The following is a 14,061-nucleotide window of genomic DNA, read 5'->3' as shown; positions in this document are numbered from 1 at the left end:
AGTGCTAAGGTGTGGCGCAAGCACAAAAGAATTACATAATAATGTATCATCCAAGCATCACAATCGCTGTGACATCTCAGGAAAGTTGTCTAATCACACAACACAAACAGATACAATATTAAACTCACATTAACTCACATAATCGCAATCAATATGGAACGATAATGAAAAAACTCAAAAATTTACCCTCCACTCCAAACAGAAAGAAACCAGCCCCAAACCTGTGAAAGCTATAAGAGTTTCCTAAAAATAAAACAAGATGCTTCTACATTGAATACAGCACCATTATAGTGTGAGGTAAGTTATACAAACAAGACTACATTGAATACAGCACCATTATAGTGTGAGGTCAGTCATACAAACAAGACTACATTGAATACAGCACCATTATAGTGTGAGGTCAGTCATGCAAACAAGACTACATTGAATACAGCACCATTATAGTGTGAGGTCAGTCATGCAAACAAGACTACATTGAATACAGCACCATTATAGTGTGAGGTAAGTTATACAAACAAGACTACATTGAATACAGCACCATTATAGTGTGAGGTCAGTCATGCAAAGAAGACTACAGCTACAAGCCACTACAGCTTCAGTACTTGGCAAGGCCACAACTAATTGACTACAGGGTCCTCAGAGTAGCCTTCCCCCTTTTCATCGATCCGGGTATTCAGATGATTATTCCTATTATCAATGAACAAGATACCAGAAGAAACTCCCCAAACTACTTAAACTCTAAACTCTAAAACAGAAGATATGTTATCATTTGGGTATCAATATTAGCGGTATGAATATGTGAACATCCATAAATCTTGTCTGGCAAATAGACTTAGCGACATAAATGCCAAAGCTAACATATTATTATAATTTTGGAGAATATGCTGGTGATGAAGGAGTAAGCATATACTCCGAAACGTTGTGTTCCTCATAATAAAGAAGTTGACATCCATATTCTCTTCCTCATGTGAACAGGGTGACAATATAAAAAAGATCTTTCATCCCTAAAAAGAACATCCCTATAATCCCAATAAATCTCTCCAAATTATTCTTGTTGAGAGGCTCTCCGAAGGACATGTACGTAATTAGCTGTGGCCCTGCGACTAGTTGAGTGCCCGGTCGAGTTCCACCTGCAGCCCTTGCTCCACATCCTCCCCACACAGCTCCAGGTCCTGTAGATGCAGCTCCCACAGCTGCAGCTGGCATCTTGCAGAGTCACGCGTGTTCCACAGATGACAGATGATCTCCTTCTCCTGACCTGCGGTCAATCCTGCCTGCTTTTCCACCTGAGACAGGATGTACTTGATGTCGGAGACCTGGGTGAGTGCAGTGAAGGACAGTGGAAACACACAGGTGAAACACAAACAGTGGTGTACAACCCCCCAAATCAATGTGCCATGCATCCCCCAAAAGAAAAAGTGACACAAAGAATGTACTGAAATAAGCTTTCAAAAGGATGCAGCAAGTTAGCATGGTAAGTAGCTTTAGTGTCATCTTATTGTTTAATGATTTATTCTAAGGCACAAAAAGGTCATGTTGAGTGCATTAAATACAAAAGTGTATTTAAAATAAGATTACATATGTGGGTGAGTGGTATGTAAAGCCTCTTTGAACTATTTCAGTTTTCTCACAGCTTGTCAAGTTAATAAGGGAGGAGAGCACAGTTTGTTGAAGTAGTAGTCTAGTGGTTAAAGCGTTCGCTACTTGTGCTGAAGACCTGGGTTCAATTTTCCACATGATCACAATGTGTGAAGCAAATTTCTGGTGTCCCCACCGTGATATAGCTGGAATATTGCTAAAAGTGGCGTAAAACCATACTCACTCAGTCATTAGAACAGGTGTGGTGTTGACACACCAAGGATCATGATCAGTGCAAATCTTGGATTCAAACCCATGATCAGTTGATCCTGGTAAGGGACACAACTCTGTATTGGAACTGTAGAGCCATAGACACCTGTGCTCCCATATAGACATGCAACAATAGTGATAACAATGACACAATGCAATTAGTATATCACACAAAGGAAACAATAACCTTATGTTTGTCAGTAGAGTGATATTACTGATGATTGGGACTCTAACAGACAAAACGCCTCACCTTTTTTTGGTCTTGTTTCTGTGAGGATTGCTTGTTGCATGGAATGTTGGTGTTATCGTTGATGAGGTAGGAGTCATCGAGGGGGACTGAGAGACGTAGGTTCTCATTATCAACCTTCAGCTCGCGGCATCTCTGGTCTAGGTTCCGTGACTTATCCTTCTCTCTGTGAAGCTGCCTTGTCAGCTCTTTCTCTGATGACTGTAGAAGGCAGAAGAATGTTTTTGGTTTGGTTTGGTTTGTTGTTTAACACCGCACTCAGCAATATTCCAGCTATATGATGGCGGTCTGTAAATAATCGAGTCTGGACCAGACAATCCAGTGATTGACATCATGAGCATCGATCCACACAATTGGGATACAATGACATGCTTCAACCAAATCAGCAAGCCTGACCACCCGATCCCATTAGTCGCCTCTTACGACATGAATCGTCACTTTTTACAGCAAGCATGGGTTGCTGAAGACCTATTCTACCCTGGATATTCACGGGTTGCAGAAGAATGTGATTGGAGAGATGGAATCTCACTTTGAGACAGGTGTGCGTGTACGTTGGGCTTATTCTACTCCAGAATCTCACCTTGAGACAGGCATGCGTGTACATTGGGCTTATTCTACTCCAGAATCTCACCTTGAGACAGGTATGCAGGTACTTTGGGCCTATTCTACTCCAGATTCTCACCTTGAGACAGGTATGCGTGTACGTTGGGCTTATTCTACTCCAGAATCTCACCTTGAGACAGGTATGCGTGTAAATTGGGCCTATTCTACTCCAGAATCTCACCTTGAAACAGGTATGCAGGTACTTTGGGCCTATTCTACTCCAGATTCTCACCTTGAGACATGTATGCAGGTACGTTGGGCTTATTCTACTCCAGAATCTCACTTTGAGACAGGTATGCGTGTACGTTGGGCTTATTCTACTCCAGAATCTCACCTTGAGACAGGTATGCAGGTACGTTGGGCTTATTCTACTCCAGAATCTCACTTTGAGACAGGTATGCAGGTACTTTGGGCCTATTCTACTCCAGAATCTCACCTTGAGACAGGTATGCAGGTACTTTGGGCCTATTCTACTCCAGGATTTCACTTTGAGGTAAGTATGCAGGTACTTTATGCAAATGTTAACATTAGTGTTAGCCTGAAACACTGATCTGTTCTAAGATGATAATATTCTTGAACATACCTGTAAACGAGCATTCTCAGTTAAGAGCTTTTCTTCCACTGTAGAGAGGCTATTGGCCCGATCAGCTCTCTCCTGGTGCAGTCGGTCTTCCGTCACTCGAAGTCGTTGCTCTAATGCTTGCACCTAAGAGGCGGATCAGTTAGCAGCAGCATGGTAAGGGATCATATTGAAGCAGGGTAGTGGATCATATTGAAGCAGGGTAGTGGATTATATTGAAGCAGGGTAGTGCATCATATTGAAGCAGGGTAGTGCATCATATTGAAGCAGGGTAGGGGATCATATTGAAGCAGGGTAGTGGATCATATTGAAGCAGGGTAGGGGATCATATTGAAGCAGGGTAGTGCATCATATTGAAGCAGGGTAGGGGATCATATTGAAGCAGGGTAGTGCATCATATTGAAGCAGAGTAGTGGATTATATTGAACCAGGGTAGTGGATCATATTGAAGCAGGGTAGAGCATCATATTGAGGTAGGGTAGGGGATCATATTGAAGCAAGGTAATGCATCATATTGGACCAGGGTAAAGCATCATATTGGAGCAGGCCGTGTTGACAATTGCATACACCAGAGGCGTGTCACAGTGAGCGACAGAGGTTGTATAATGAAGTAGATATTTGGGTAGAGTAGTGGCATGAGGATGGTGATGAAGATGAGACAGTAGTGGGTCAATGTTCAGGGTGCAAGGAGGATGAAGTTTCCATGTTATATATTCAGGGGAACGGAATTGGAAAATTGAGATAAGATTAGAGAATAAAGAGTCAATAGCAGATTGAGCAGCAAGTGCACCCAGAGTTTATTTAGAAAGTCATGACATTCACAAACATACAGATAGAAGCCACAGGGAGTGACACACATGGTACATTCATCACCGACACAGGGTGACAGGATCACAGTCAATAGGAAATAATGTGCATGATTGAAAGGATGTACATCAGCAGTGGTTATATTTACATGCACAGAATATGACAGGCGTCCAATAAAACATCATAACGACAGAATATTTACAAATCAAAGTTTGTGTATTGGGTGTGAGACAGTTAGTATCGGCAAAGCAGAAAGAACAGAAAGAAGAGCATCTTATGAACATAATGCTTCATATATTAAAAAACAACTGAACACCAGAAACATTTTAAACATCAAAATGTAACAACTCACAATTGAAACTGATAAAAAGATTCCAATAGCACTTGCAAAAAGTATTCCAATAATTTCCCAACAGAAAAAGATAATAATCCTAGGCAAGGCTTGATCGTAGTGCTACCAGTGGCGATTATGAGTTATGTCCTTTCTATGTCCCTCCTATTGACCAATCAGATTTCACCAATCATATCACTTGCATTTGCTTACACAAAAAGGCGGTGCCCAGTGAAGATGACCTGATCAATGATCAAGATTTATATTGTAACAAAAAGGGGTCTTACTTCGCGGAGTGAATCAAATCACTTGAACACCTTGATTAAAACATGAAAAAGTTTGGAAAATAACAGTTGACGGTACGGTACGGTACGGTACGGTATGGTACACATGCTTTGCAAATCCTGCAATCGACCGAAATCTGCATGACAGTTTACAAACTGGATGTCAATTTCATTATGCGATTTGATTGTGTTACCAGTATTTTCATTGTGTTACCTGTACATATAGTTAATACAAAGTACAGCTTACCAATTGCTTCTCACTGATGAGAAAATGCATCACTGATCTACTGTTACCCACCTGTTTCTCAGCAACCGATGAACCCACCCCTCCTGAATCTATCTGCTGCTGGAGAAGGTTCCTGATCTCAGTCAGTTTCACAACCTGGTGCTGGGCATTCTGGGCCCGGTCAATCTCAGCCTTCACCTGACTCTCACTCTGCTGAAGCAGCATCTTCACATGATCCAGCTCACTCTGGAAACACAACATCCACACATACACACCTACATACCTTATCTAATGCTAGATCCTTTCACACAGTTGAGTTTCTACCTTGTAACAGTACCATCAAAACTGGGACCCAACTGTGTGATTGGCATTCTAGCAGTTGGCAAATAAGTAAGAAAAAAAACGGCTATCAGTCTGGAGATAACAGTGTAAGAATCTACATTAAAACGTCTCTATATGCAATAAACCAGGAGTCGTTATCCATAAAGTGGTATGTTTTTCTTAAAAACCGTGCTCAGCGTGCTTCCTGTGAACTCCAATTGTGTCATGACTAACTCCTTTATTTCAAGCTCTCTGTTGTCCCCAAAACTTTAAATACATTCTCTTTGTAGATTTCTATTGTGTTTTCTGCACGAAATGTATTGCCACACAACCTTTGAATTTTGTAGTAACGCAACTTTGCATCTTGTAACCTATAATTGTAGATAAAATTATTTAAATATGCCTACCGACAATGAATGAAAAAAAAGTACAAGTCTATGAACATTAGCTTCTGTGGTGATGCGGCCATCAAATTGCCTGTTTCAATCAGAGTGGCTTTATTGTGATTTAACAAACTCTGATTGACTAATCAGAATCGAGTAATTTCCAAATTCATGGTAGAGTGTATGTCAACTGACTTGCAGACAGATTCCTTACCTTGAGGGAATTGGCCTCAATCTTATATGCTTCAAAGGCCCTGGATCTCTCAGCACTGGTCCTGATAGCATCAGCCTCTCTCTGGGAGGACTCCAGCAGCTTCTCAAGACTTAGCACCTACAAGACACACACAACACCAACTGATGCCAGGAATGTCACATCAGTTTAAACTGCTTCGGCTAGCATGTAAAATGGTGTGAAATCAAGCACTTAGACCATAACTACAGTATCTTGTCTTGTCTTTCAAAATAATTTTGATAGTGCAGAAGTTATCATCAAAAAATTGTATTGCAATTGTATCATACGAGCATGTGTGTCATACTGATTTTACAAAAACAAGTGTCAGAATTCTTGTATTTCCAAAGCGAGAGCGAGGGTAATATGTTAATTCTTACACAAGTTGCATAAAATATGTATAACACACATGCAAGTTTAATAGTTTCTTTATTACTAATTATTTTTTAATCCTTTTGAGCCCCACTTGAGAAAAATGCTCTGATCGTTTCCGCCGTCTTAGAAAACCACAATTTGTGATATTTCAGATATGACAGCGGCGATGGTCCATGCAAAAAGCAGTAGTGAAAAGCGGAAACATCTTTTTCTTCACCCAAGACCATCGCCGAGCACTGTCTTTTTGTTGTCGTAAGGTAAGCAGTGAATGCATTAAGGAGTAATGAAGGATAAGTAAAAAAATGGTTCTTTCTAACCCTTGTAGGTATCTCTATTACGATTCGTATTGCAAAATATTGGGAGCTTAATCCTTTTTACAATGATTGACAATGATTGACACTGATTGTACATGCAGATCCTTTTTTTCTACATACTAAAGTAACTATTACCATGTCAATTCATGAGACTGATAAAGAGTACAGAGACAAGAAAAAACACTCCTGACTGTTGTTACCTCTGCCTGTAGAGTATCGTTATGGCGTGTAAGGGAGACAATCCTGGTCTGAAACTGGTCCATGTCTCGCTGTGCCTCGGATCGTGTCTTGTCATACAGGGTAGAGATCTCTGTAGTCATGCTGGTTTGGAGGCTGTCCATCTCATTGTGGGCAGAGCTCAACTTCTGTTCCAGTTCAGTAACTTTGGCTAAAACAAATTTTGTAAGTACAGTCTTCGGTTTTGTTTCAAAGACCAGTCCAGAGGACTAGTGTTAACCTCATTTCACAGATCCTCAGAGTCTGCAGCAAGTCCTGCATGAAGAAGACCTTTACAATGTTAACAATATCATTTTCTGTCAGTTTTAATTTGTAGCAAAATTGAAACATAAAGAACTTATTCAGACTTATAGCCCTCAAATGCTACGAGTCAATGAGGACTACCATCTTTGAATTTTTACTTGTACTCAGCACATTCTTGTAGTCTCGGGCTAGCGGACTAGCATGAATTTCAAAGGCCGAACAACAATGCAAAATCATTAGAACAGGTCCAGTTATTTCAGAAACCTCACCGCTATACAATTACTGGTGAGAACGTTCAAATATAATAAGAGGGAGATTACTTTGAATCTCATGAATCGTTTACCTAGATATTCCTTTCTGAGTATGAGTTCACTGAAAACCATAAGGTCTCAGTTGATAGGGTTTTCTACATGACTAGCATCTTGCTACAATATTGCCAAAGTAAAAGTTTTTTGAGAAATCAGCACTGCCAATTTATCAAGTGTATCAAGATTCACAAGGGAATGAGTCTTTGGCGAGAGGCTTACAACATTCATTCCCAAGGGGCAGATCATTTGTTATTTGGAGGTATTCTTTTACCAGAACCAAACCATGAGGTCAACAATCGAATCTGACCGGGTGACATCCAAGGCATGAAGCTGACTATCCCTGCCACTGTGGCATCGCCAGGAGACAACAAGTCTTAAATGGTGAGATCTTCAAATGAGGCAGACGACAGCGGTTAATAAGGCGCCTGGCGTAATCTTCGTCAAACAATATTGAGAATCCAAGCTGGAGGGCAAAACTTCTTAGTCTGTTCTTTTAGCCTAAAACCTCGGACAATGGCCAAAAGTGCAGGGACTGAGGCCAAACAGGAACCATGAGTGATCTTCAAGCAGAGTTGAGCACCGAAAGGTACGTCAAAAAAGTTGAGTCAGCATTGTGACGGGATGGGTGTAGAAATAACGAGACGTCAGCCACTTAGGGGGACGGTGGCCTCCACTGGAATAATGTGTCTGGGATTACAGAAAGCCTGAATAGAATGCCACTTGTCATCACATAGGGAACGAGTTGAGGTACGATGAGCCCTGGAGACAGCATTTGCTACATGAGTCTAGAACCCTTTAGCTGTCAGGGACTTCTGGAGACAGATTGTAGCTGTCAGGGTCTTGAAGAGTCTGTCTGGTGTGATGGTTGAGCAGCAGATTTGGCCACGCTGGAGGGCGCAACACAGGTTCCCCGGCAATCGGAAGGAGACTTGGAAACCAAACTCTGGCCATCCAGTAAGGCGTGACCAAAGGCAGATTCAGAAGACAGGTCTAGGCTGCATTGTGAATGACCTGGGAAAGAAGAACTGGGGGCGGAAAAGCGTACGCACAGTGAACAGTGTGAGGCCGTCTACTTCCCAACCAGTTCAGTATGGGACCAGAGAGACGTACACTGGCAATTGGTAACTCACTGTGGTGAAGAGATTGACGTTGGGAGTTCCCAGGTGGTCGCACATGAACCGGGAAAGGGAGTCTGCCAACACATTGCGGCATCCTGGAATGTTACGGGACCCCTGTTTGTTGATGTAATACACCACCCTGTAGTTGTCCAAAGCGACCAGAAGACAGCCGTTGCGGATTGATCTCCATTGACGAATGGCCCGGATGACTGCCTCCAACTCAAGGTTGTTGATATGCCATGGCACTCGGTTGGCATCCAAAGACCTGATGTGGTTCACTGGAGAATGTGGGCACCCAAGCCTTGGAGAGAATTGTCCACAAAAAGATGGTGGATAGCTTGCTGTAGAGGTTCCACTTAAGACATTGGATGGGGCTAGCCACCACTCCAGAAACGGGCATAATTCTACTGGTAGAGGCATGAGGGGACCCATCAGGTGGGAGCGCAGAAAACGAAGGATAAATCTCTGAAGGGGATGCAGTTGAAGGCTACCCATGGATGTAAGATCTTGAGTCGAAGTCAACAGACCGAGTAGGGTCTGCCACTAGCGGAGGTCAAAAGGTTGATCTAGTCCTTTCTGGATCCTGGATTGGATGACAGCGAACTGATCCAACAGAACATGTATCAAATTAAATTCCGTCAGAAAGAAGCCACCAATGAAAGTGAAGTAGTGAAAGGGATAAGATCTGATTTCTCCATGTTGACCACCCAACCCAACCAATGAAGGAGTTGAAAGGTGAAATCCCGATGAAGAGTCAGATTGATGCTGAAAGACCTGAAAGTCATCATTTCTTCTCATGTATGATCAAATCTCTCCAAATATTCAACATACATTCCACTTTTTATACACAACACCCATTATTACCACCAGGTAATTTACAGGTGTGATATAAATGGATTATCAGAAGATCTTAATTCAAACCTGTGTGCAATATCAGACATGACATACTGATGGCGTCTGCTTCTGATTCTCAGTAAGATCTATCTTACCTGAACGTTGTACACCACTTCAACATGTAGTTTAACAACATACCTCAACGATATGACACAAGGGACACAGGGCTATGTGAGGAATACACCAGTGATTAAACCCCACTCTGAGAAATGCTGTATGAATTACATGCCAGGAATATATATATCCATCCAGGCATACACCCTCTTCACCTCATTATAGCGCGGAGTTTTATCACTATTGTACCAGGAATTTCTTAAGTGGCAATTCCATTTATGACATTTGTTGGATATGATGATCATTAGCAATAATAAAAACTATAAAAAATAGATTGGGTAGGCTTATAGTGAAACTGCGTTATAATGAGGGCATCTCCAGCAGCAGTTGTAAACAGAGCCTATACCATTACTGAGAACATTGGCTCAGTAAGTCTTGTTGGCAGCATAGCTGAATAAACACATGACCAATTATAATCAAAGCAGCTAAATGTCACTGTGTACAAGCTACGAAATAATAACAGTTAAATGATCATAATAATGATCCTGCTCTTCATACATATAGCAGAGTCTGCTTGAACCAGGTTTCTTAACAACTGAAATTTACACCCAGTTTTGAAAGAGGTCTGGATCAGAGAGAATATAGCAGGAGAAATACAATGAGATTTCCGTGCATTGAATACACAATAAAACCTGCAAATCTAAAAACACATAATGTTTTATCACCTAACCATTGAAGTAAATTAGCCTTAACATTCGTTCACATTAAAGATGTTCACCAGTCTGTGCGATTATGTAACTTTATAGTAAATAAAATATTTTAAAATCTAAATGGTTTAATCTCGTGATACATGACAAAAAGACAGGTATCCTTATGTAACTTAAGCTGATAAGATGTTTGTTTGCTTGTTTGTTGTTTAACACAACACTCAGCAATATTCCAGCTATATGAAGGCAGTCTGTAAATAATAGTGTCTGGCCCAGACAATTTAGTGATTAACATCATGAGCATTGATCTACTCAACTGGGACACAATGACATAAAGTCAAGTCCCGTTAATCCGACATTGTTGGTTGCATATGATTATGTCGTATTAACGAGTAGGTCAGATAAACGCAATTAAGTAGGATCAACATTTGTGATCGAAAATCGGACAACTATACGATAGATAACGATACAAACACGCAATAAAAAAATATAAATGAAATATTCATATTGTTAGGTTACATTGTTAACGGAATATGTTTTCTAATCATGCAACTTCTAAAGCTCAACACAAAACAACTGTTACGGACTGTATGACTTATTCAAAATACTTTTAAAAGCATGGTCTGGAATGGAAGTCGCAACTTTGAAACTGGTACCGCAAAGCTAAGAAAGCTGCTTTCCAAGTAGCTAACGTTAACATCCTGTTAGTTATTTCATTGGTCGGTCATAGTTCGCGAAATGTTGTTCTGACGTGACCACCTGTAATGGGATGTCCTTGAATCAGATTTTAATGATACTGAGGTAATATTAGCATGTGATTAATCCTGTTTTCTTTATTTAAAGCATTAGATCTAATTGTTTTATGTTAAGCAAGTTTTTCTCTGCAGCAGTTGTAATATGCAGCTACCAGCCGACTCATCTTGCATCAAAACACGGACCGTGTTCTTGTGGGCAGATCACCACGGAGTACGCTTATCATTGTGTCGGATTAACGAGACTGATTAATGAGTGATTTCAGTAATTCGTTGCAAATTAGCACTGATTTAATCGGTTCCCATCATTAGTGTCGGATAAAGCTGATTGTCGGATTAACGAGTGTAGGATTAATAAGACTTGACTGTATATCAACCAAGTCAGCAAGCCCGACCACCTGATACCGTTTGTTGCCCATTACGACACACAAGCATGGGTTGCTATCTAGACCAGTTCTAACCCAGATCTTCTCTGGGGTAGCTGATCAGAGCCCAGTACACTGAGATGACAGATGCATCCTATGATGTCAACATCCACTATCTTATAATTGCAAGTGGATTACATGTTTATTGCAATTATATTACAAAAGAAAAACTAATCCCTATTTCTAATTTCCTTAACATTTTGTTCTACATAATTAGATATCATTACTGATGTAAAGAGGTTCAGACAACCCAGAGTGATATATTGACTGACTCTTTGATCACCAGGTCCAACTTACCGGAGGCCCTGTTGAACTTCTCCTTCATCAACTTGTTCTCCATCACCAGGGTCGAGTTCTCCACCTGCAGCTTCCGCATCTGGCTCTCCATCTTCTCCTAAAGGACACAACAGGGTTTCATTGTCACAAAACTCCATATCATATAATAAAACACCCAGTAACAAAAGTCTCCACAATGATTTTGACAAAGAATGTATTTGGGGTTCAAGCTTACTTCCAAAAATTTGAACTAATGCCTCTAAACTTTAGGAAAAAGAGCTTTAAAGAAACCCCCAATTTTCTGCCATGTGCAGGTTTTTTTTAATCCTAGATAAATCGCTTCCAGTTAACAGTAAGTTTGAATGCCAAATGACAGAACTGAGCAGGAAAAACATGTGCCTTACTGACATTAAAACCTAGTTTGGTGGCAAAGTTGCATTTGAATTTTTGATGTATTGATAGACTGTTCGCACACAACACAGGAAAACATAAAATCTAGCCATGTCACACCAACCCATGATCACTGGTGGAATGTTACTAGGATGTCTGAAGCTGATACCTTGTGAGAATTACATATATCAGTGTTCAAATAATAAAGGTTTGTTAACATGACTGCATTGTCATGTTACTGGCCACACTTTTGTGTTACTGACCACACTGTCATGTGACTGACCATACTGTCATGTGACTTACCATACTGTCAGGTGACTGACCAGACTGTCAGGTGATTGACCATACTGTCATGTGACTGACCACACTGTCATGTGACTGACCTCAGTGGCATGTGACTGACCATACTGTCATGTGACTGACCTCAGTGTCATGTGACTGACCATACTGTCATGTGACTGACCACACTGTCATGTGACTGACTACACTGTCATGTGACTGACCATACTGTCATGTGACTGACCATACTGTCATGTGACAGACCATACTGTCATGTGACTTACCATAATGTCATGTGACTGACCTCAGTGTCGTGTGACTGACCATACTGTCGTGTGACTGACCATACTGTCGTGTGACTTACCATACTGTCATGTGACTGACCATACTGTCATGTGACTGACCATACTGTCATGTGACTGACCACACTGTCATGTGACTGACCACACTGTCATGTGACTGACTACACTGTCATGTGACTGACCACACTGTCATGTGACTGACCACACTGTCATGTGACTGACTACACTGTCATGTGACTGACCATACTGTCATGTGACTGACCATACTGTCATGTGACTGACCTCAGTGTCATGTGACTGACCACACTGTCATGTGACTGACCATACTGTCATGAGACTGACCACACTGTCATGTGACTGACTACACTGTCATGTGACTGACCACACACACGCCACACAGTCAAGTGACTGACCATACCATCGTGTGACTTACCATACTGTAATGTGACTGACCATACTGTCGTGTGACTTACCATACTGTCAAGTGACTGACCATACTGTCATGTGACTGACCACACTGTCATGTGACTGACCACACTGTCATGTGACTGACCTCAGTGTCATGCGACTGACCACACTGTCATGTGACTGACCATACTGTCATGTGACTGACTACACTGTCATGTGACTGACCACACACATGCCACACAGTCATGTGACTGTCATGCAATCGACCACACTGTCATGCAACTGACCTTCTCCACCATAAAGTTTCGGATGTCTGATGTATGAGGGCTGACTGACATGGAGGAAGACATCTTGCGCTGAACGTCACCTGGCCTGGACTGAAACAACACACCAGTTCAACTAAAAAACAGTGTACATTTCATACAAAAAAACGGAAGCTGCCATAGCCCTTGTATTTTCTTGGGCAAATACTAGTGCCCTACCAACTAAGAAAACATGATTGAGTAAATACATACAAGCACATTTAAATATGCTTGAGTCTCACATACAGTGAAACTTGAATCATTAGTCCGGACCTTGTTAATGCAGAAACTCAACCTCCCAAACGAAAACTCTCGTATATGCTGACATGTATACAATGTGACATTACTTTGCAACTATGATTAGTTAATCAGGAAATATGCTATAAAACAGTGGGAACGCTACCATCCGGATTAACAAAGTTTCACTGTATTGTGTATACACACTAAACATGGTAAAGTAGATTATAGTTCATTCTAACACAACCATAAATCAACATCAAACGTACCCTTCAAGTCCAAAATATGGTTAAACATAGTGAGCTGTGAAATGCCAAATAGGCAAAATAGGTAAATAACTCAAATCTGCACCTTGCAATCTTACGCAAGTACCACACATCAGCAACTGCAGCTGGGTAAAAGAAGTTAGGTCACACTGACATCCTTTACACTAGCATGGCTACACGGGAAAGCTTGAAAATCTTAAACCAGTCCCAGTTCTACACAGCTTCTGCTCATGTTATCATAAAATTCACATTAATAATGATTTCCGCGATAAACAATGTTTCAATGAATGAAATGTTAACAATGAACAAAGATAA

The 14,061-nt window shown here is 41.0% G+C and overlaps 1 protein-coding gene across 4 annotated transcripts in view; it reads right to left on the bottom strand.

Moving 5' to 3' along the window:
- LOC124115575 (myosin-9-like) overlaps positions 1 to 14,061 on the bottom strand; it is a 76,868-nt gene that overhangs the window by 36,515 nt on the left and 26,292 nt on the right. For 3 of the 4 annotated variants that reach the window (XM_048392031.1, XM_048392033.1, XM_048392034.1), the window contains 8 exons: positions 13,229 to 13,318; positions 11,584 to 11,680; positions 6,749 to 6,936; positions 5,845 to 5,961; positions 4,999 to 5,172; positions 3,282 to 3,404; positions 2,099 to 2,296; positions 1,131 to 1,316 (listed from right to left, as the gene is read on the bottom strand). In XM_048392031.1, coding sequence (XP_048247988.1) covers positions 1,131 to 1,316; positions 2,099 to 2,296; positions 3,282 to 3,404; positions 4,999 to 5,172; positions 5,845 to 5,961; positions 6,749 to 6,936; positions 11,584 to 11,680; positions 13,229 to 13,318 — 1,173 coding nt within the window. The remainder of the gene's footprint in view (positions 1 to 1,130; positions 1,317 to 2,098; positions 2,297 to 3,281; positions 3,405 to 4,998; positions 5,173 to 5,844; positions 5,962 to 6,748; positions 6,937 to 11,583; positions 11,681 to 13,228; positions 13,319 to 14,061) is intronic. The other variant, XM_048392032.1, reaches the window with a different exon arrangement.

This window comes from Haliotis rufescens, unplaced genomic scaffold (genome assembly GCF_023055435.1).
Source record: "Haliotis rufescens isolate VD_foot unplaced genomic scaffold, xgHalRufe1.0.p SCAF_106, whole genome shotgun sequence".
Lineage (NCBI taxonomy): Eukaryota > Metazoa > Mollusca > Gastropoda > Lepetellida > Haliotidae > Haliotis > Haliotis rufescens.
Note: the sequence above shows the minus strand (reverse complement) of the source record. Positions and strands in the feature narration are given on the sequence as shown.